The 22,175-nt window shown below is 45.0% G+C and overlaps 1 protein-coding gene across 1 annotated transcript in view; it reads right to left on the reverse strand.

Annotated features, from left to right (window-relative positions):
• Positions 1 to 587: 587 nt before the first annotated feature.
• The window catches only part of IGHMBP2 (immunoglobulin mu DNA binding protein 2), a 129,345-nt gene continuing 107,757 nt past the window's right edge, over positions 588 to 22,175 (reverse strand). The window contains exons 11-15 of the mRNA XM_090032338.1: positions 21,348 to 21,442; positions 20,907 to 21,030; positions 16,573 to 17,412; positions 15,602 to 15,783; positions 588 to 3,316 (exon numbers count right to left, since the gene is read on the reverse strand). Coding sequence (XP_089888464.1) covers positions 3,119 to 3,316; positions 15,602 to 15,783; positions 16,573 to 17,412; positions 20,907 to 21,030; positions 21,348 to 21,442 — 1,439 coding nt within the window. The 3' untranslated portion in view covers positions 588 to 3,118. The remainder of the gene's footprint in view (positions 3,317 to 15,601; positions 15,784 to 16,572; positions 17,413 to 20,906; positions 21,031 to 21,347; positions 21,443 to 22,175) is intronic.

The raw sequence follows: 22,175 nt of genomic DNA on the forward strand, positions 1-22,175 counted from the left end.
AAGGAAAAAGTAGTGACCTGCATGCCAGAAGCAGCCAAAATAGCACAAACAGTGAGCTGGTTGTGATGGCTACTTGTCCCTGGGCTTCCAAAGGCCGGCTCAAAGGGAAAAGGCTCAGCAAAGTAGATGAGCCCTGCTACTGGCAGATCCCTGCAACCCCTTGGCTAGTTCCAGACCCCAAATAACCCCATGTTCCCTTTGGCAGTCTACAGCCCTTTTACAGCCAAGATATTTTGGGGGGAAGTTTCTTTAATCTTTATCCCACCTGCTCTATCAATATTCTAGCAGTATAGCAATCATGTCCATATGTGACAGACTGCTTTCATTGTCTTACCCTGCTACCCTTCAGGGAGTTTGCTTCTAAATCTTGTCTCTGTTAACAGTGGGCGCATGTACACAAATGCTCTGGGGTGGGTTTACTTTAGAGTAATTTACTCTAGAATAAATGTACCCTGTGCAGGCATCTACATGTACAGGGATGTGGGAGCAGATTTGCTGCTCATGGTAGCAGTCTGCTCCTGGCTCTGCCAGCCCTGCACCGCCCCCCCTGCAGCAGCCAGGAGGAACTCTAAGCTCCGCCTGGGTGGTAGCACAGGGTCTGGCAGGGAAGATAGGGTCAGGATAGAGCTGTCCCCTGGCGAGGTTCTGGGACATTGCTCCCTGCCCCCAGGAACTGCGTGCTGCAGGGAAGGCCCTGCCACTAGAGCCCAGGTGGGGACAATGTCCCTTTGCCCGCAGTCTGTGATTGCAATTGCAGGGCCAGTGATGGGAAATTCTCATCTCTCAGCCTGAGCTCTGGGGTCACAGGGCCTGGGATGGGAGAAGCTCAAACTGGGAGGTAAGAATCTCCCAGCCCCAGCTCAATTGCAGTTGTAATGCGGAGGCTGGGAGCTTCCTGCTGCCAGAACAGGGGGATATTGTCCCCACCCAGGCTCCAGTGGCAAAGCCGGGCAGCAGGCAGCTCCTATTTGCCTGGCAGCACATTTCCTCCTGGTCAGCTGTCTACATGTGCTGTACTGTGCAGTAAGTAATCAGGAGTAAATTTGCTACTTGTATTTACAGGTAGAAAATTTACTTGTGATTAGAACAAATTGCTGCACAGTAAGCATCTGCATATGTCGATGGTGACACTTACTGTGCAGTAATTAGCTCTAATCTTGAGTAAAGTGTCTTGTATAGATGTGCCCAGTTTCATGCTGCTGTACAGAATTCTGCCACAGGCAATCAGTAAGAGGCTCAGTACCTCTTGCAGTAGGGAAGGAAAAGGGGTGGCTCTTTAATGTTGGAGTAAATTAGAACTTAAAACTGCAACTTAAAATGCTCTGGTTGCATCTCAAATAGTTTATATTTTGTGCATGTGATTGCATGGTTCAGGAGAAGGCACCTACCTAACTCATGGTGAGACAAAGCAATTTTTGCAGTTTGGTCATAGCATAAAGAGTCGGTTTTGCAGTCTTTCTGTGGTGGCCCTGCCCCTTGGTGTTGATTGATGGAAAGGCCCCAGGAGGAGGAGGCAGCTGCCATCTTGACTGATGGCTACCTTTCATGTGGTTCCACCCTTAAGTGCTGATTGGCTGAGAGGCACAAGGAGGCAGCTGCCATCTTGACGGCTGCCTTTCAAGCTGCCCTGCCTCCTGGTCCCTTCCCCTCCTGGGTGCACTGCAAAGGTAAGCTGCAGGAACAGCGAGGACTGCTGGCTCCCGCTGGGGAGCCAGGATTTTATTTTTATTACGGTTGTTTTTTTGGTTGCTTTCCTGGGAAATCGTGGTCAATGCCATTTTTTGCAATGATTGGGGAGACTGCTGTTTTTCATAGTTTGCACAAAAATTGTAAAACTGCAATTTAAGTAGATGCTTATTTTTGATTACTTTCAATAGAGAAAGCAAGCATTTCCCTTCAGACTGCCTTCCCAATACCACCAGAATTCATGAATGCCGGGAATGTTTTAATGTGGTTGTGCACAGGATGATGAGAGCTGAGTGTCTCAGTACGTGGATAGTACACTCTATTCTGTCCCTAGGCTCTGTAAAGAAAACAAGTGCTTAACTTGATCCATGTATATTAATCTGAAATATCCCTCCTTGAATTCATTGCGCTCTAAGCCAAATTTGTTGTTTTCTAAGTTTTTAAAGTATCATCTCCCTGTTTGAATACGTGAGGTGCATTTTAATAGCAAACCAGCTTTTATGCTTGTGTCCCAGATCCTGATGATCTTCAGGGTCCTATGGATTTAACTGGTTATAGAAACTGGTTACCATTTTATGGGATAAAGCTCTGAAAAAAACCGCCCTCCTGCCTCTGCACAGTAGCCTTGGTATGATGCCATCTTGTCTTCTTTCACCTGACTTACATTTAAGCGAATACAATGGCTTCCTTAGTCTCAACCACATTCCAGCCCATTTAAAGTGGTTTGCAAATGGGTATTTGCAGCAGTTAAACACTCTCAGAGTGGGAAGACTTCTGATCTGTCTGCCTTCTCACATTGTTAGCAGATATGCCTCAGTTGGGTGACTTGGAAAATTTCATTTTCTTCCAACAAAAAAAAAATCTTCCTTGCTCTTCAGTATACAAAGGTGATTTCTGGGCTGGAGAACTGAAGCAGTTATACTATTTTTATTCTGCTGTTTTCTTAATGCTTTGAGTCACCTGGGGCTTTAAAATTACTCCCACACCATTGGTTACAAGGCTCTCATTCTATATCCTACAGACACTTATCATATTATTGTTGTATCACAATGGAACGTCACATTGAGAGCTTATTGCTTTAGGTGCTTTCATACCACTCTTTATTGCAATATACTGTGTATCCTCTCAGTATACATTTATTGCCCTGTCAATAAAGATAATTACTCCAAACAAAATGGTTCACCTTCCCCCTCTGCACCTAACAGTACTGCTTTTTCAGATGGTCTTGACAGATACTTATTTTCCAGCAGTCTACACATACAAAGCCATTGACACCTCCAAAAAAATATGTACGCCTCACTCAGGAAGAACCGAGTTTATAAAAGATAGTACATCAAAAATCTTCTATGGTTTCTCCAGTCCCATCCTGTGTTTTCAATGTTAATATCAATCCCCAAAGGGAAACAGGTTGGGATACATTACAACAAAGCCCTCATTTCTCCTGGTCTTTCTTTTTGCTCTTTCTCTGGTTGCTTAACTCATTCAGCTTTTTATCGAGGCGTCTCTGCAGGTGAGCTCTTTTGGTTGGGTCCAGAGACTTGTCTTTTGATCCACTCCCAGCGTAGAGAACCCCTTCTTTGCTGATCCTCTGCCGTGCATGCACTTTGGCTTTCTCCCCACACCCATGAACCTGTAGGAGACAGAACAATAATTTTGGCAACAGATACAGAAAAGACTTGGGATGTTATGGTACCTCGTGAAGGAACAGCATGGTTAGAGCCTGATGCTCTTCATTAAAGAATTTAAAAGCCTAACTTATTTCACAGACCATAAACATGCTCACCATTTATTTATAGTTCTTTTAGTACTGAAACAAAAAAAATACCAAGATCATTTTTTCCTGCTAAGATGCATGCAGCTAAATCACCCATGCAGACATCTTAAGTATTTCCTCTGCAGAGTCTAAACCTTGGAGAGATCTTCACTCCATCAGCTGAGCAGTTTTATATATATATATATATATAAAAAATATGGTTTCTCTCCTGGTAAATGATTAATCTGTTTTCTGTCTAGAACCTTTCAGTGTAGCAGAGAAAGGCAGAACAAGAGCTAATGCCTGGAAGATGAAGCCAAACAAATTAAAATTAGAAATAAAGGCACAAATATTCAGTACCATGAGTGATTATCCATTGAAACAGGCTCCCAAGAGAAGCAGTGGATTCTCCACTCCTGGTGTTTTCAACATAGGGCTGGGTGCCTCTTTGGAAGGCATGCTTCAAACAAATGCAAATTCTTGGCTCAGTACAGAGGAAACTGTATGAAATTTTACAGCCTATGATATACTGTCCTGAATGGCACCAGTGATCAACTCCAGTCTAAACAAATCTATGAAATGATGAAATCTAAGAGACAAGGTACCACAAGAACAAGTACTAAAACCATCCTCACAAGGAATCATAGAAAAACAAGACTGTACGCATGGGTGACTGGTGCCTTCTGAGTCTGGGGGGGGACACCAGATTACCAACAGGGGGGTGGGGTGGAGGAGCCCCCAGTGGCCAATCACCAAGCCCGGAACCGCCAGCAGCAAAACAGGAAGTGTACTTCCGTTGGCACTTCCAGTTTTGTGGCTGGTGCTCCCAAGGGGTGCACGTGCACCCCCTACACATCACCAATGGCTGTGAAAAACCTCAAGAGATCATCTAATTGAACGATGTTAGGGCAGAACCATCCCTGTCTAAACCATCACACCCAAGTGTTTGTCTAACCCACTCTTGAAAGTCCATACAACTGCTCTAGGTAGCTTGCTCCAATGCTTAACTACCCTCATAGTTAGAAAGCGCCTCATACTACGTTACCTAAATCTCTATGGTTGCAATTTTACCCCATTACTTCTTGACCTGTTACCCACAGACACAGAGAACAGTTGATCACCATCTTCTTCACGACAACCCTATTTTTGTATATGGAGATTTATCAAATCCCCCTGCCCCTTAATCTTCTCTTCCCTAGAATAAATCCTGCCTATTACTCCAACCTATTATTAATTCTAGCAGTCAGGATAATTAGAGTAAAAAATTATGGCTGGAATTTCCACAGGTGTTAGGCACCCATATCCAGATGACTTTCAAAGTTCCTAAATTCCTTGGGTCCATTACACTATGCTTGACAATTGTTACAAACCACTGTCAAGGATCCAGGCCCAGACAGTCACTAAGACCTGACGCACTAGGCCCAAATCGTCACTACGGCTGAGGTGCCAGGCCCCGACTGTCACTAATGGCAGAGGTGTCAGGCGCAGACCACTGCCAAGGCCTGAAGGGCTTAGTTCAGACTGCACCTTGGATCAAGATACCAGGACCAGGACACTGCAAAGGGCACTAGGGGGTAGTGTAATCCCCACGGGAGGTCAGACTGGATGATTCTTGTCTTCCCACCATTTGTTCTTTATACCATGGTTCTACCTTTGGATCTCTGCCTTGGTTTGTTGGAAACTCAATTTCTTTTGCTGGGAGTTAATGTCATGTTACCAAGCACCTTGTGCTTGCAATCAATTAACTCTCAGATCTCCTGGTCATTCCCATCTAACCAGTCTTGATACCCCTGGTAGAAGATTCAAGTGACTCTTATCAGGCACTGACGACAGTGGCCTTGAGGCCACCACATACGCTGCTGACATTCTCCGATTGTTGCTGACTGGAATTCACCAGTTTTTTGCTGATGCACTGGTGAAAGAGGTCTTGCTTGCTTGGGTCCTTGAGCCCTTCAGCATTGATCTTCCATCAGTATTGCTTCTCCTGCAACTGTTGTTTGGGAACCAGTGTGGTGGTGAGTCAGTGATCAGCCCAGCAATCATCATCTCCTAGCATAGTTCATGTAACGTGGACATCTTTGCAATCCCAGGCACAGATGATGACCCAGACAATCAGGTGCCAGTGCTCAGATTGTGGGTGTTGCCATGTCTTGTGCCTGTTTTTCTGCAGGACAGGGTGTTGGCGATGGTGAGTCCAGGTTCCGTGCATTTGGGCAAGAGGAGGATGATCCTGGAGTTGACCTTTCCTATTCCTTCTTTGCCGATGGTTCTGTTCCTGAGGTTAGAGTCCCTTCTGACTCCAGCACTGAAATTACTGAGAAGAATAAGTCTGTCTCCCTCTGAACGTCAGAAAGGACCTGCTCAATGTTGGTGTAGAATTCCTCATGGTTTCATTAGCAGTGCCAACGAGACATGCACTGATGACAGTGGCATATTGGCTCCCTGCCAGTTTAAGACAGAGAGTCATGAGGCACTCATTAATTCTGATAGGGAACTCACTGAGTTGGTTTATAAGTATATTTTTAATGACAAAACCAACCCAGTGAAGTCAGCATTTTCCTTCCTGTTTACCCTTCCAGAAAAAGGTATAGTTGTCCCCATGTTCTTTGCACTGCCCATCTCCTGCTTGCCAAATCTCATTCAGCGCAGCTACATCAATGTTGTGTCACCTGAGTTCTCAGGTGACTGCAGCGTGACGCTCTGGGTATTCACTATTAGGGATGTCCATGAGGGGCCTGATGTCCCAGATGCTGAAAATGATGAAGCGTCTTCACTGGTATTTTCAACTGTGGTAAAGGTGATCCCACTGGATGAGGTTACCCAGTCAGGAAGAAGCGGCAGCACAGGGTCTTGTAACAGTGCTGACTGACACTGACTGTTCCTTAGTCTACTGCAAAGTCAGAATCAATGCCAGTGACTGCCCTGATATCAGTTTATATCTCCACTGGAAATGATATCCAGGGGGAAAAGAAGCAGCCATTGCAACTTCCTGTTCAAAGATCTGAGATAGCAAGATGGGAGGTGATAATACAAGGACACATGGTCAGTTAAAGATTTCAAGGAAAAATAAAGGCAGCAAAATAAATGAGCTAATACTAGCTTCATAGGTGGAAGTATAGGAAGGGATTTCATAAATGTATCAGGGAGGAAAAAGTGCTTGGGAAAAAGTAGTTCCATGAGACAAAGTACTGCACTGGGACTCAGGAGACCTCCGTTCTATTTCTGAATCTGCTACTGGCCTTCTCCACACTTCAACCACTGTTAATTCCCATTTAATGGGACTGAGATTGTGCCATGTTACAAGAGATTTGAATTAAAGCATGTGCTTAACATTGGGCATGTGTTTGCTGAACTGAGGTCTTTATCAGGAATCAGATTGAACCCCTTAAGTAGACTGCTTGATCTCCACATGGATTTCAGCTAATGAGAGTCAAGGCTGCAAAATAGTATCAAAGGCAAGCCCTGACTATTTCAATTTAAAGTCTGACCTGATTGGAAAAAAAAACCAAACCCCTGCAATTACAGAAGCAATAAAAACAAACTGAAACAGCTTCTAGCCTTACAATTATTTCTTGTTTAATCCTTCATTACAATTCACCAGAGAGAGATGATTTTGCATGAAATAAAACACTGTCCGAACTAGGTTCTGAATGAGCATAAATACAAATATCCTTTGCCATGGAAACAGATATTACTTTCTCAGTAGAAAACCTACACTGACCATTTATAGAACTAAGTAGGTTTTTAAGAGGATATGAGAGAAGCCACTGGGTGAAGTTTTACAGCTAGCCCAGTCTAGACTAGACAATCATACTGTTCCCTCCTGGCCTTCAAAATCTATGCAATGAATAGCAGAAGCAGTTCATATACACCACAGTTCTTCAGCTCTGAAAAGACAACTTCAAATCCTGGTTCTTGCATGTGTGCAAAACCAAAGCGTATCAAACTGTCAGCCAATCTGGTCCAACTGGCAATCTACTCAGGAGAAGTCTCCTGACTTAGGGATGTTGGGACCGAAGAACGTTGGCACAACAACGTGGAAGACACCTAGAGAGAGACTGGCTGCTAACTGCTACAGCCAAATGCATCTCAGACACAACTTTGCATACAACAAGGCAAAATCTCCAACAAAAGAGAAGCCACCCTGCATCTGCCTACTGGAAGAAAGGAGCTGATTGCATGCATGGGAATAGGGAACAAGTAAGCATGAGCTTCTTGATGTTGGCCAATTCAGAACCTCAAGCAGATGTGTGGCCCAGGGTTAGGTGTTAAATCTCAAGATGAGGGTTTCACCTACCTCTAACATAAGGGATCAGTTTGACACCTACCTATAGGGTTAAATTACCCCACAGCTGCCTATTATGGGCTACTTGCACCTTCTTGTGAAACATTTGGGGTACCTATACACGAAATAGGAAGCTGCTCGGACATGGTGCAATTACAGTGTGTCAGAGCCGAGTCAATTGAGTCTGCTGGAGTATAGCAATTACTGCACTCCAGCCAGCCTCCATGTCTCGGGTATCAGTGTCCCCACACTTCAAAATGGCAGTGGGGGCGCTTTAATGAAAACTTGTTTGACAAGTTTTAGATAAACCTCTCCTGTCGCCACTTTGAAGTGTGGGGATTCTGATACAGGAGACGCTTTGGGTGCTTTAATTGGAGAAGCACTTGGAGCCAGACTGGGAGCCCAGACTGGGAATTCCTAGCTCAAAAAGGGATGGGCCCATAGAATGCAGCAGCATATGAGGAGCCATGAAAGCAAATTTGAGGAAGCCTGCTTGAAAAAAAAAACACCGTACAATGTCCATAAAACATATGCAAATGGGTTAAGAATTGTCTCACTGACAGATCTCAAAAAGTAGGACTGTATTTACTTGAATCCAAGACAACTTTGCATTTAAGATAACCACCATAATTAGATTGCATTCATAGAAAATTATACATTTGTTATAATTTTTCCATGAATAGAATCTAATTTTTGGAGGACTGTCTTAAATTAGTCTCCCGCCGCCCCTGCCCCATCCACCATAGTTATGTCAGGGAAAGCAGCAACATGGGACAAGACCCCAACCCCTTGTTTTCCTACCTGCCCCTCCACCCTTTCTCCCTACCATGTCTGACCCCTTACCACCTGTTCCCCCTGCCACTCATCCCCCGCTCTCCTACCACGTTCCCCATGCTGCCTGTCCCACCCTCAGTGCTGTCTGGTCTCCCTACTCCCTGCTTGCCCACTGCCTGTACTCCCTGCCACTTACCTTCTAGGATGCTCTGGCTTTGGGATAGACAGTGGCAGCAGTGGCCTTGGCCTAGCCCAGTCCAGCCAGGCAGTCAGAACAGCAGCAGCTCTGAGCCAGGCCAAGTTAGGGCTAGAGCTGGAACTGGAGCTGCAGATAATCAGGGCTGGTGTGTGTGTGGGAGGCAGGGAGCAGAAGGGGGGGCTCCAGGCCAGTAGTCAAATCTAAGATGAAGCTTTTTTACCCCATGCTGATGGGGGTGGGGAAGGGCAGTACCTTATCTTGGATTCAAGTAAATATGGTAATTACTGGAGAATCCCCATCACAGGGAGGCTGCTGTCAGTGCAGCTAGGCAATAATCAGCACTATACCTAACGTTGCAATGTTTCTAGGCATCATCCCAAAGTAGATATAAAATCACTACTGATATATTTTGCATATGACCAAGGATCAGCAGAGGGGCTAGCTAGGATGAGGACAAGGCAATCATATGGAGAGATCCAATTGCTTTCGTAAACTGGGCCCATCCTAATAAAACATGTTGTTGTTATAAAGCAAAGTCCAAGTTCATCTACACAGAACTATGACACACTGCCCAGATTTACAGAACAGGGAGGTGTTACTCAGGAAAGCGCTGAGTCCATAGGGATATGAGGGTTTATAATGGCAAAGAAGCTCAATGTGCACTCCTGCTGCAAAGCTGTGGCAAAAAGGGTTAATGTGATTCTTCAATACAGGAGAAAGAAGGAAGCCAAAACATTCATGTTCTACTGAAAAGACTGATGGATGACATAAGGCTGGTGACTTCATTGGAAGTCATGCCTACCTTGATATCATGAGAAATGGCACAGTGGCCAGATGAGTGTGGTGGCAGGGCTACAAAATAAAGTAGTTGCCAGAGCCTCAAAATAACATAGCTGCTTCGGCAGGATTTGCATGTGGAGAAATCAAGTAGACTTGCAGTAGCCTGCCCATGTGATAGAGGGGTTTCAAAAAGCATGCCCTCCACAAGCACTGTCAACTGACACGTTATGGATGCCTCATTCTTATTTCAGACAAGGTTCTTTGGGTGAATCTGGTATCTTTTATTAGATCAACTTAAACAGTTGGAAAAAAAATTTTAAAGCAAGCTTTTGGGTTTAAAAAAATCCTTTGTCAGGCTGAGGAAGTCTCTGCAGTTGGTGGGTGCTCTTCCTGGATGGAATAAAAAGTAAAGAAGCCAGAGGCTGGGCTGGAATGCATGCAAGACAGGCAGTCAGGGAAGGTGTAAGTTGAAGAGTCAGTGGGTAAGAGACAGGCTGGGTGGGATGAATGTAGCAGTTAAAAAGTGGAGAGGTACCCGGGAAGTCAGATGTCAGGCAGGTTAAAATGTGTCATAAATCCAATGTCTATATTTAGCCCATGATGTTTAGTATCCAGGAGGTTGATGAAGTGAAGTTCATAGGCTCGTCTCTGAGAAGTGTTTTGTAAGTTCTGTTTGAGGACTCAAGCTGAGAGACTGGAGAGTGGTTTTCTTGTGAGAAATGTACCCCCACAGGTAGTTGGGTGTTCTTGTCTTTGATAGATTTCTGGTGTGCATTCAGTCTCACACCAGAACCCCCTCTAACTTCTGTACATCCTTTTTAAACTGTGGAGCCCAAAAATGCACACACTACTCTACATGAGGCCTAACCAGTGCCAGAGTAGAGAAGCACTATTACCTCCTGTCTCTATCATCTATTGCTTTTGTTGATGCAGCCTAAAACCCCATTTGCCTTTTGTGCAGCTGTATCACACTGTAGACTCCTACTGAGTCTACGATCCTTTTCTGCAGAGCTTCCACCCAGCTATGTCTCACCTGTTTTCTTCTGGTTTTGATTCTTCTGCCCAAGAGGCAGCATCTTGCATTTGTTAGTACTGACCTTCAATCCTGTTGGCTCTAACCTAGCTTTTCAGTCTACCAGGATCCTTCTGGATTGTGCTCCTGTCCTCCAGTGTGTTTTCAATCCTTCCCAGCTTTGTGTCTTCTTCAGATTTGCTCAGGAAGCAATCTATTCCAACATCCAAGTCAGGAACAAACATGTTGAGCAGCTCCAGCCCCAAGGCAGACCCCTGCAGGGCTCCTGCCATTTTCACATAGCTACATTTATTATTGCCCCTTGCTTGCAGCTATTAAGCCAGTGCCTCTTCACCCTGTAGTTTTTTTCTAGCCTACATTTCTTCAACTTATTTTTTTTCTTTCTTCATTACAGCCAATGCCAAAAAGCATAAAGTATAACATTGGGTTTGGAGTGAAGGAACTGCACCACATTTTGTGGGAACCGAAGAGACTCCTGTTGCCCTAAACGACACATTGAGACAAGAAGACAGAAGGGAGAATGCATTTGTCCCAAAATTTCCGTAGGACAATTTCACAACTCAATGACCTGGTACAAGTTGGGACAATAGTATCAACAACCAACAAGTGAACCCCTGACCATGAGATGCATGCCACCCTCCCTCAGCTCCTCACAAGGGATGGCACCTATAACACAGGGAGTCTAGTCTGGCCTAGATGGTGGTTAGCAAATGGCCATCCGCTCCATCTGACTGGAGGGCCTCTGGTGGGGCTACTCATGGTGGGGTAGCACCTATACAATACCACAATGTTGCAACCTTTTGAATAGGGCAAGTATAGAGCACCTCGAAACCCTAGCCCCCACTCCTTGTAGTAAAGCTAAGGGACATCACTGTGCCAGAAACACACCTTTGCTGAGGTGTTAAGCAGTCAGCAGGCGCTCTAATCTGGTGCCCCCTGAGAGAAGCTACAACCATTGAGGCACTAAACATATGAATTCAATCTGGCCTTTGGACTCTGTCTCAATGGTCTAAAAGAGGGACGGTAGGTCAAGGGTGGCCTCCACTCCTCCATACTCTTGCCTAGGAGTACACGTCAAAGGTCTTGTGATGGTCACAGGACTCTATAAGTGTCATAAGGAACTGGGAGCAGCTACCAAGGTGTCCAAGCAGCTCTATTCAGGGGTGGCCTGCTTGCTTTTTTTGAGGAAGGCCCTAGAATAGGTGGAATCAAAACAGCCATGCCCCAACCCAATCTATCTTGGCCAAAATAAAATAAAGGACTTGTGTATTGGAATGTCCAGACTCTGACCCCTGGATTGAGTTTGGACTTATGGATAACAGCATTAAAAAACTGTGAGTTGGTTAGACTAGGAATCAATATTAGTGCGTCGTCAGAAACTTGGCTCTCAGATATGGGTTCTATCCGAGAGAATGATTACATTGTCATCTGGCATGGGAAACCAGTAGGAGAAAAGAGAGAGCAGGGAGTAGGCTTTGCTGTTAGAAACAGCTTACTGTGTTCCTATGAAAGCCCCATTGCTGTACCTATTCAATTCATGATGCTCAGAGTGCACACACAGAACGGCTTCATCACGTTGTTTCGTGTTTATGCGCCTATCCTTCAAGCCAGTGATGAACATTTTCTATCAACAACTTGAAGAAGACATTGTGAAAATTGACAGAAATCAGACCATTATAATACTCGGTGACTTCAGTGCAAGAGTTGGATATAGTTTTGAGAACTAGCCTGGTATTCCGGGCAAACACAGAATTGGTAGTATGAATGAAAATGCCCAGTGAGTGTTAGGACTCTGTGCAAGTCCAAAGCTTTGCATTACCAATACCTACTTTGCTGGGAAAAACCACAACAAAGGCATAATGGAAACTTCCAATATCAGGGCACTGGCACCAATGAGATCTAGTACTGACCAGGACTACCACCTGAAAGAAATCCTGTGTATGAGGTCTTATCACAGTGCTGACTGTGACACTAACCATGCCTTAGTCTGATTCAAAGTTAGTATCAATGCTAAGTTAGTGACTGCCCAGATATAAGTCTCTCTCTCCACTGGAAATAATGTCCAGGGGGAAAAGCAGCAGCTGAGATAGAAAAGTGGGACTCAATAATTCAAGGACACATGGGCAGTTAAAGATTTCAGGGAAAAGATAAAGGCAGCAAAATAAAATAGCTAATTCCAGCCTCATAGGTAGAGGCATAGGAAGAGATTTAATAAACATATCAGGGAAGAAAAAGTAGTTTCATGAGGCAAAGCACTGTGTTGAGACTCAGGAGATCTAAGTCCTATTTCAGAATCTGCTACTGGCCTTCACATGAACCTTGGCAAGTCACGGCTCTCCTTTCTGCCTCAGCTTCAGTACCTGTATCATGAAGACAGAGACATTCCTTCCTATATAAAGCACTACATAAGAGCTAGGTATTAATGAGAACAATAATGGATGAGTATGGAAATGAATTAATGTCTCAAAAGTAATTGAGATGGGATCAACAGCTCTGCTCATATGCCTAATGTTAGGCCCTTGCTTAATTATCTTGCTGGACTGAAGACTTTGGCACAACTGTACTATGCCTGGCTCTAGCTCTATGCTATCCCATTAACCTCAGGATTTTGAAAACAACCATCTGAAAAGCAATGAAAATGCTAAAAATGACTTCTGCAGCTGCCACATGGTTAGTTTCTACTTGCTCAGCTAATGTTAGCTATGTTATTACTTGGAGATAAAACACATTTTTTTTTGTAAATTAGATTAGACCATATTTTCACAACTTCCTTGATTCTCTAATAGATTTCCTCAGACTTGCTGAAAATGACAGTCTTTGTCCTGTTAGCCAGAACTCTGTGTGTTATTTGCAACATATAGCTGGGTGTTTTTATAGACCATCTTCTCCTGAAAGCATCACAAAATGCCCTGGCATGAGAGCGTGAGTGTTAACTGCTACGTGAAAATTAGAAGACTTTGAAGGTGAGGGCTTCAGAGAGGAAGTGATTCAGACACCCAGGGGGAGAAAAAGGTCTCCAAAGACTTGCCTTATTTAAGCAATGACACACTGTTAAGCTAACAGGTTTTGGACCAAGATGTTTTCAAAGGTCACCGTTTATTAATTCAACCCAAGGACAGGCACAGTCTTGCAGCCTGTTCACCTCTTATTTATAAAAGAATAAAAGTAATAAAACCAGAGATTATGAAAATTCCCTTTCCTTTCATATTTGAAAACAAAAATGATATTACAACTAAACCCTGACAGCAAACCAAAGCCTTTCTTGATTTGCGGCCTGGAGCATAAGATGAAAGGAGATATTTTCCCCGCAATCCTGGATTGAAAACAATTCAATCAACTTGAGACAGTCCAGAGGAGAGCCACGCACATGATCAGAGGTCAGGAAAACAGGTCTTATGATGATGGGCTGAGAGACATGGGACTCTTTAGCCTGGAAAAGCGTAGGCTCAGGGGTGATTTGATGGCCACCTATAAGTTTATCAGGGGTGACCACCAGGATCTGGGGGAATGTTTGTTCACCAGAGCGCCCCAAGGGATGACGAGGTCGAACGGTCACAAACTCCTGCAAGACCGTTTCAGGCTGGACATAAGGAAGAATTTCTTTACTGTCCGAGCCCCCAAGGTCTGGAACAGCCTGCCATCGGAGGTGGTTCAAGCACCTACATTGAACACCTTCAAGAGCAAATTGGATGCTTATCTTGCTGGGATCCTATGACCCCAGCTGACTTCCTGCCCTTTGGGCAGGGGGCTGGACTCGATGATCTCCCGAGGTCCCTTCCAGCCCTGATGTCTATGAAATCTATGAAACTCTATTCTAGTCAAACAGTTACAGATATAAAAAATGACAGACCCCCGCCAAAGCATTGTTTTAAGAAAAACAAGCATATTAGAAATAAGTGCTCTGTTCCTCCAGCTCTAGGGGCAATCCAGCCCCTCTGACCTCACTGCCAGCCCTGGATCATGGTTATGATTATGATCAATATGGTAGTTGTGCTAGAACAACCAAGCTGAGAGCACTGTTTGTTGAACCGTATGTAAGATACAGGATGCCTTATATCTTAGCCTGAGAAGCTTGCACTCTACATCAGTGATGCTCGACCAAGTTGCCACAAAATCCTTTTAGGGGTGCTGCATGATATTAACACCATTAGATGTTCAAACACCTACACATGAGTCAGAAGATAGGCCCCAAGATTTCAAATACAAATCCATCATATCAAACTATTCTGGCCTGTCACAGTCTAAGTTTTCGGTAACTGAAGATTTGTGCTTTTAATTTTCTCTACATAAGAAACAAGTGAAAGTTAAGGGCTGCTGTTTTCCAAGGAGTGCCTTGAGTCTAACAAGGGGTCTCTTGAATCTAAAAAGGTTGAGAACCACTGAATACACAAAACCAGATCAAGGGAAGGAAGAAAAGATGTGGTATTCACCCCTCGTGCAGATGGGGAACTGAAGCAGATTTGAAGGCTTTGATCCTATCAGGTGCTGAGTTTGGTGGTCCCAATCCAGAGACACATTAAAGAACAAGCATTTCTCTTTTGGGTCCAGAATGCTCAACCGCTGTGCAGAATCAAATCCCACTTGGCAAGCCCAAGGATACAGTAGGCCAACTGGGAACTGAACCAGCATTTCCAGATGCCTAAGTCTTAGGCACAAGACTGCTCTTTCCTGCTTTGCTCTGCTTGTGATCCAAGGGAAATCCAGAAATGCATGTCAGAGATCCGTAAAAGCCAAAAGCAAAGGGGAAAGTGATCGTCAGGAGGACTCTCACTTGGGTCCTAACAGATAAGGGCTGTTAGCAAAGCTTTTATTCTCTTTGCAATTCTTTGGAGCAAAAGGCCCCACAATGGAGCGGGCTGAGAGAAGGGGCTCATCTCAGGATTGGAGGTTTCCAGAAGCTGATAGTGCTGCTAGGGAAACCCTCCTCTGAATGCCCAATAGGAAAAGTCAGTTCCACGTTCCCGTACTACTGGAACTCAGCTTGAGTTAAGCTAGGTCAGGAGACCAAGCAGATGGTAAGCTCCCACAAATAGCCTTCCTGCACTCAGGCAACCCCTCCAGCTGCCCTGAAAGTGCACACAGAGCCCATACCTCTGGGATGTGATGGCTGAGGCAGTAGCGTTTGTTACAATGCAGGCAAAGCTGTCCCAAGGTGGTAATGCTGGCTTTACACTGGGGGAAACCACAGGTGTTGTCGGCTTTAACCACAGTAGAAATCAAGGTGTTGATGTCTTCTTCGGCTGTAGTGCTGTCTGCTTTTGCAGCAGTCTTACCTGGAAGATGAAGGGAAAAAAGTTTAACTTAGTAGTGCTCAATCTTTTTTCCTTGGCAGGCCACATGGGTAGTTCTTGGTCCGTCCATGGGCTGGATGCGGCCGCTGGCCCCAATCTGGTGCCTGGGATGGGTGTGGTGGGACACAATCTGGTGGGTACCTCCTCTGCCCTATGCTGTGCATTTGTCTGCTATGCATCACTGATCCCTGCCTCCGTAGCACCCAAGCCACCTGCTGCCACCCCCAGCCCTGCCTGCTCTGGGCCGAGGGCTGTTCTTTCACCCCACTACTGCAGCCCCCACGCTGCTGGCCACAAGCATCAGCAGCACTTGGTGGTGAAGGTAAGCAGAGGCTGAAGTAGGAGGCGGGGACTCTGTACCCTCAGTACAGAGCCATGTAACAAACGGTGGCCTGCCATTTGTAAAAGGCTGCCAAATTGAAATTTGGGGTCAAAGAATGAAGCCAACAGGTCTTAGCCACTTACACTCCGCTCACCAGCTAGGATCAGCAACAACAGAGGTTGAGGATGAAGTCTCCCTCAGTTCTAGCTTCTTGCCAACATTTTTCAAATATGTTTTAGTACCCCTTGCAGCAGAGGGATGCTAACAGTGCCCTCATCCCCTGCTTTGTCTGTTTCAGGTTAAGATGTCCCTGGAACAATCTTCAAGAGGTATGATAAAAGACCACCACCAACATGACAGGCTTTTCCAATAGAAATACTGAAGCTTCCTGTAGATAGGGCTGGGCAAATCTTAAGTGACAGTGAAGAGAAAGTCAGGATGGAGCCTACCTTTGGCTTCATTTTTGGGCTTCTTTCCTGCTGTCCCTGCCAGATTCACACTTGACTCCTGGGTTCTTCTTGCCCTCTCTTCCCACTTGGCTTTTTCCCGTTGCATCCTCTCCAGGTGCAGCATTTTCAGATCGACTTTCCCTGAGCTCATGCTGCTCCCTCCTGTCTGACCAGGGCTGGGGGCTTCTCTTGGGGGCTCTTCTGACTCAGAGGATGGAGCCTGCTCGTTGGCTTTGTTAGTCACTGTAGCAGAGACAGTGGCAGGGGGTCTCTTGCGGATACTGAGGTACCGCTGTCTCCCTTCGCCAGTGCTGGCATGCTGTAGCCCGTATTCTTCAGCCATCTGGTGGAGCAGCATCCTGTCGTGAGAATTTAAAGAAGGAGGGAAATCCAGCTGGGCCTTGCTGCTCTCCAGGAAATCCACTAGCATGGCCTTGAACTTGGCTGAATTGTCCTTTACCTCCATCCTCTTGTTCCCAGTGCCATTCACATTCTGTGCAGGACCTACGCTTGGTTTTGGGAGAATGGGTTTTCCTGGAGCTGGTTTGGCTTTCTGGCCATGGGAGTGAGGTTTTGGAGTGGACGATGGAACAGTTTTGGGTCCCTCCCCTTGCTCGGGGTGACCCTGAGAGTTCTCATGAGAGTAGTTTTCTGGAACAATGTCATCAAGGTACTCAAAGGCTGTCCGTGCTTCCCCATGCTCACTGAGGTAATCCACTAGTCGCTTCAGAAAGACCTGGTTGCTGACGGTTCGAGAGTCACAGACAACTGCCACGTGGCGTCGTGCACGGGTGATGGCCACGTTTATTCTCCGATCTTCAGCGAGGAAGCCCACCTCCCCTGCAAAACACAAAAGAAGGCAAAGGACCATCAGAGACAGCACTACTGTGCTGAACCAAAGGGTCCAAGCTACAGGCCAGAACCATAGATGATGTAAATCAGTTCAGCTCACTGGAACTACAGTCAATTGCTACAGCTGCTGATTTGGCCTCGGATAATGTATTGGCTTTGGAGTGAGGTAACAGAGAAAAGTGCTACTGTCACCTGTACATCGGACTAGGATTTACCAACTCCCAAGTTCCAGTTCTGGTTCTATGGCTGATTCACACTATAACCTCAGTCCAGTCCTTTCCCTTCTCTGCTTCAGTTTCAGCAACTGCAAAATGTGGTGAATAGGTTTATTGAGAGGACAAGTGCAGACAGAAGTTGAAGATAAGATGCATTATAAAAGGGCTACCACCTGGAGGCATGTCTATATTCCCCCAGCGCAGCCAGGGTAAAGATACAGGGAGGAGGGACATGGTAGGATGTCATTTCCTCAGACAGTAGTACATTCCTAGGCTTGGCAGGATTCAGTTTTTATTGGTAAACACTGATAAACATTGTTTTCACCTTACAGTCAGACTGACAAAAAAAAAATTCCATCATTAATAACAGAAATTTACAGAAAGGGGACATAAGAAAAATGATGGCTGATGGAGTGTGTGCCGACAGGGGGAGCAGTCCTACAGAACCATGCTAACTATAGCTTGAACTGCAATTCTCAGGAACCCCAGGGGACTGGGAACAAAGGAAGAAGAAGTAACAAAGCGGATGAGGGAGCTACAGGTGAGCAGAGCCAGGACTGATAGCAGCTCTGCCACTCAGCTGGTGGCAGTACTACAGTAGTTATGATTCAATTTAAATCGATAAAAATTGAAATAAAGGCTTAAAAATAAATAATCAGTATTATCCATCAACATTATTAAAAAATAAAAATCAAATTCTGCCAAGTCTACACATGACTTATTGTGGGGCTCACTCCACCAGCAGTAAGAGGTGCCAAATACAGAAGGGTCCATTTCAAGACTTTGTCCTATGTCTGTAAAAACCTATCTAGGACCTACGAGGTGTTCCTAGAAGTGCCACAGTGGGACTGTAGAGAGCACAGAGATGCTGGGGCTGCTCTACACTCACTGCCTTCCCAACCAGCTGCAGTGCAGCTCTGGGCACACGCCTAGCACCCCATCATGCCAGCTACACTCCTTCCATTGGGGAAGTAATATATAGGGAGGTGTGTAGCATCAGGGCTACACTCCCTACTACAGGGGCAGGCAGTTATTTCAGGCAAAGGGACACTTATTAAGTTTTGACAAGCCATCGAGGGCTGCATGACAGGCAGCCAGGGGCAGATAAATATTAATTTTCTAAATTTTAGGGGCCCTGTGGGCTGGATAGAATGGTCAGGTGGGCCACATCTGGCCCATGGGCTGCATTTTGCTCACCCCTGCCCTACTACCATACTGGGGCAGGCTTATGATGGGAGTGCTCAGGAGTGGGACATCACATAGCACCAGGCCAGGGCTCAGGTGAAGTGGCTGAACCCTGGAGACAGCTGTCAGCCACAGAAGTGGGAGCTGCAACTCCACATGCCAGCATACAGAGAAGAATCAAGCTCTCCCAGCAGCTGAGCAGCCTGAGCCAATAGGTACTAGACCAAGTTTCTCAAGCAGAGAAACATCCCCATCCCAACCTCCCAACAATCCCAATCTGAGTGTAGGCCAAGGGTTAAAAATAACCACCATGTAGGCAATCTGACAGGGTCTATTTCTGCTCTCCAGCTATTTTCTCAAGGAAGAATAATAACAGATAGCAAACACCAAGATGACTCAGCTCAGCAAGAGAAAAGGCTTGTGTGGGCGGGTACTGAGTTTCCAGCTTCTGGGCTAAATAAGAGATAACTGGAAAAATAAACAGTTAAAAGAAATCCAGGTGACAAGCTTCACCCAGCTTGTCCCAAAACAGTGATACAGAAGGGTTCAGACAGGGTCAGACTTGAATGAGTAAGCATGTGTGATCTCCTCTCTGTGGTCTTGGAGCCTAGGGGTTAATTCCCAATTCACAGAAGCTGGTAGAATGTAATGAGAGTCCAATCCAATCTCTCCTAACCACTGGACAAACTCTACACAATGGTACACAACTCTACACAGTTGGTTTGCCAATTGGATCTGAATGCATTTTTAGGATTTATAAAAGCAAGGGGCCACAGAACTGGGTGGAACCTCTGGAGTTTGGCTGGCCTTTGGCCTCTCTTGTGCAGATAAAAAGGTCTGTAATTTACAGAAGTAGGGCAAGTCTTTGTTCAATTAAACTTGGTTACCCATTGTGATGCAACTCTGCTTAAATTGCCAACAAGGCTGTCAATGGGGGAGGAGTGGGATGGGGAATTTTGGGATGCAGACACCTATCCTGAGAGCACCACTCATCTTGTGTCAGCCACTGAACAGATGTCAGAAGGCAGTGAGTCACCAGTTATTAATGGCTTTCAATCACTGTGCTATTCTTATTACCCAAGTCCCACCTTCCCTTCATCAAACTCTTTGTAAAGCTCACTTCTTATGTGAACTCTTCCCAATTTCTCCTCTTCACTGCTAATATTCCCAAACCATTGTGTGCAGTCTCGTCTTTTGTCATCTCAGCCTGCAAATCTCACATAGCAAGTGACAGGTCCTGTTTTGTGTTTGAAAGGTGTGATGTACATTAACAGTGCTGCAGAAACTCAGAAAGATGTTCCTTCTGGTTCTGCATGTGCCCTTCACTTGGTTTGGATAACACAAAACGTGAAACTTCCAATGCCTCCAAAATAGTGAAATACTTTATAATGAGCCTTCATTATGTGGATCAGCAGAAAGAGTCTGAGAAATCTCTGGCCTCAGGAAATTAACTTCATTCCAGTTGTTATGTCCCTCTGTGTTCAGTGACAGAAAAAACCATGATTTTCTGCCCTAGATTCTGTTCTGAAAACAACCATCTTTATGCATTACTTATAGGACTTGCTTTGGTTTCCATTTTCTCTGGGGATGTATCCAAAAGTAGCTCACTACAAACTCCTTGCTCTGTGGGGAATACTTGGGACTTCCACTAGTGGGGAAGATGCTGCTGGTATAAGTGCAATGGTACTAATCCCACATGGGTCAAGCCAAGCTCAGCTTTGTGAGGGCTTGAAGATGACGTACTAATCCCACATGGGTCAAGCCAAGCTCAGCTTTGTGAGGGCTTGAAGATGACCAACTTTTAAAAACAGTGCCAATTCTTTCTATTGGCCTTCTGGCATTTGAAGCTTCAGCATTCATGTTTTCAAGCTTTTTCTCTGAAAGTGAGAGGCCAACTAACCTACTTCTTTTAACTCAAATGAAAGCTTGGATACTCATATCATTACATGACTCCAATAAAATCACCAATGTTGAATGTTGGCAACACCCTGGGTGACATTTTACTTTGTTAAATGATTCCCTTTTCCTTACATGCCAAAACATCCTATTTCTCCAAAATTCTGTCTCACTAGAAATACATACCTTTCCTGTTGGATCTTACAAAGGACAGTATGACAGCCTCCTTCTCCCTTCCCTGGAAACCATCAACTGATTTAATTTCTAGCTCTGGATACTTGTGACACAGGTGCTCTCTTAGCATGTCTACCTGAAAAACAACGGCAAACATGTTATTAAGGTCACTTTCAAGATAAAAAGAATTGAAATGATATCTTCCTAAAAGACTACCTTCCCCTTAAATTCCTGCATGTCAGGACACACAACTGAGAAGGGAAGGATGATCACCCCATGGATTAGTTATAAAGAGTGCCCGAGCTCCAAGGGTCTAAAATACCATGGTGGTTAAGGAAATGGAGAGGATTAATTATTGCCCCCTGAAGATCTCGCATTTGAGATAGATTTGCCATTGTGTATCCACCCTACGCTCGGCTTAAGATGCCACGTCGGAGGAAGCTGAGATCTCACCTGAAGGTTGTAAGGAGCAATGACAGCGATGTCTTTTGCTTTAACACCAGCGTTCACCAGTGCTTGGACATGCAAGCCAACAAGGCGCATCTCCCCTAGAGTGAAAACAAAGTCAGCTGTGAATCAAGGGAAGGTGATTTCTGTCCAGAGAAGGCTGACAGGTAAAAGCCAAAAAATAAAAGGAAGTCAAATGAGAAAAGCCACATTTTCCATGCTGACTAAACTGGGGTCTTAAAGGGACACTCTGGATTTTGGACATTTTCCCTCAAGTGAGTTTTATAAGTGATGACACTACAGTGGACAGGAAACTCCAAGGTGTACTGAAAATGTCAGCCAAAAGGACATGCACATATTAAAACCAAGCTTTCCAGCTGCATAAATGGGCTAGTGCCATATTTAAATGTTAGAACCATCTAACAAATCATGGATAATATATGCCCCTTGTCTGAGGTCCAGGGTTTATTATAGCAACCCCAAACTGGTGCTTACAAAGAAGAGGTAGACTGAAAGAACCAGAGACAATTTTAATGAGCTCTATCCCATGATCCTCCTGGACATAGCTAAATGCTTTGTACAGCCAGAAAGCTCAGAATCCCCAGTGTCAAATGCTGGGCAGCATTTATTTCTAGATTTTCCAGCTCAGAAGCTATCTAACCATTAAAACTAATGATCACAGGATTTGGAATGTCATTTTGTTTTTTCTTGTCCTTCCACTCATTTCAAGACATAATCTTAAATGTTAGTGCTTTAGGTCTAACTAGAAGCAGGCCCCGTGTACCTCATCACTGTTAAATTGGCTAACTCTGCTCCTCTCCTCACTGTGACCTA

Source organism: Crocodylus siamensis, chromosome 2 (assembly GCF_052110815.1).
Source record: "Crocodylus siamensis isolate JL-2025a chromosome 2, ASM5211081v1, whole genome shotgun sequence".
NCBI lineage: Eukaryota > Metazoa > Chordata > Crocodylia > Crocodylidae > Crocodylus > Crocodylus siamensis.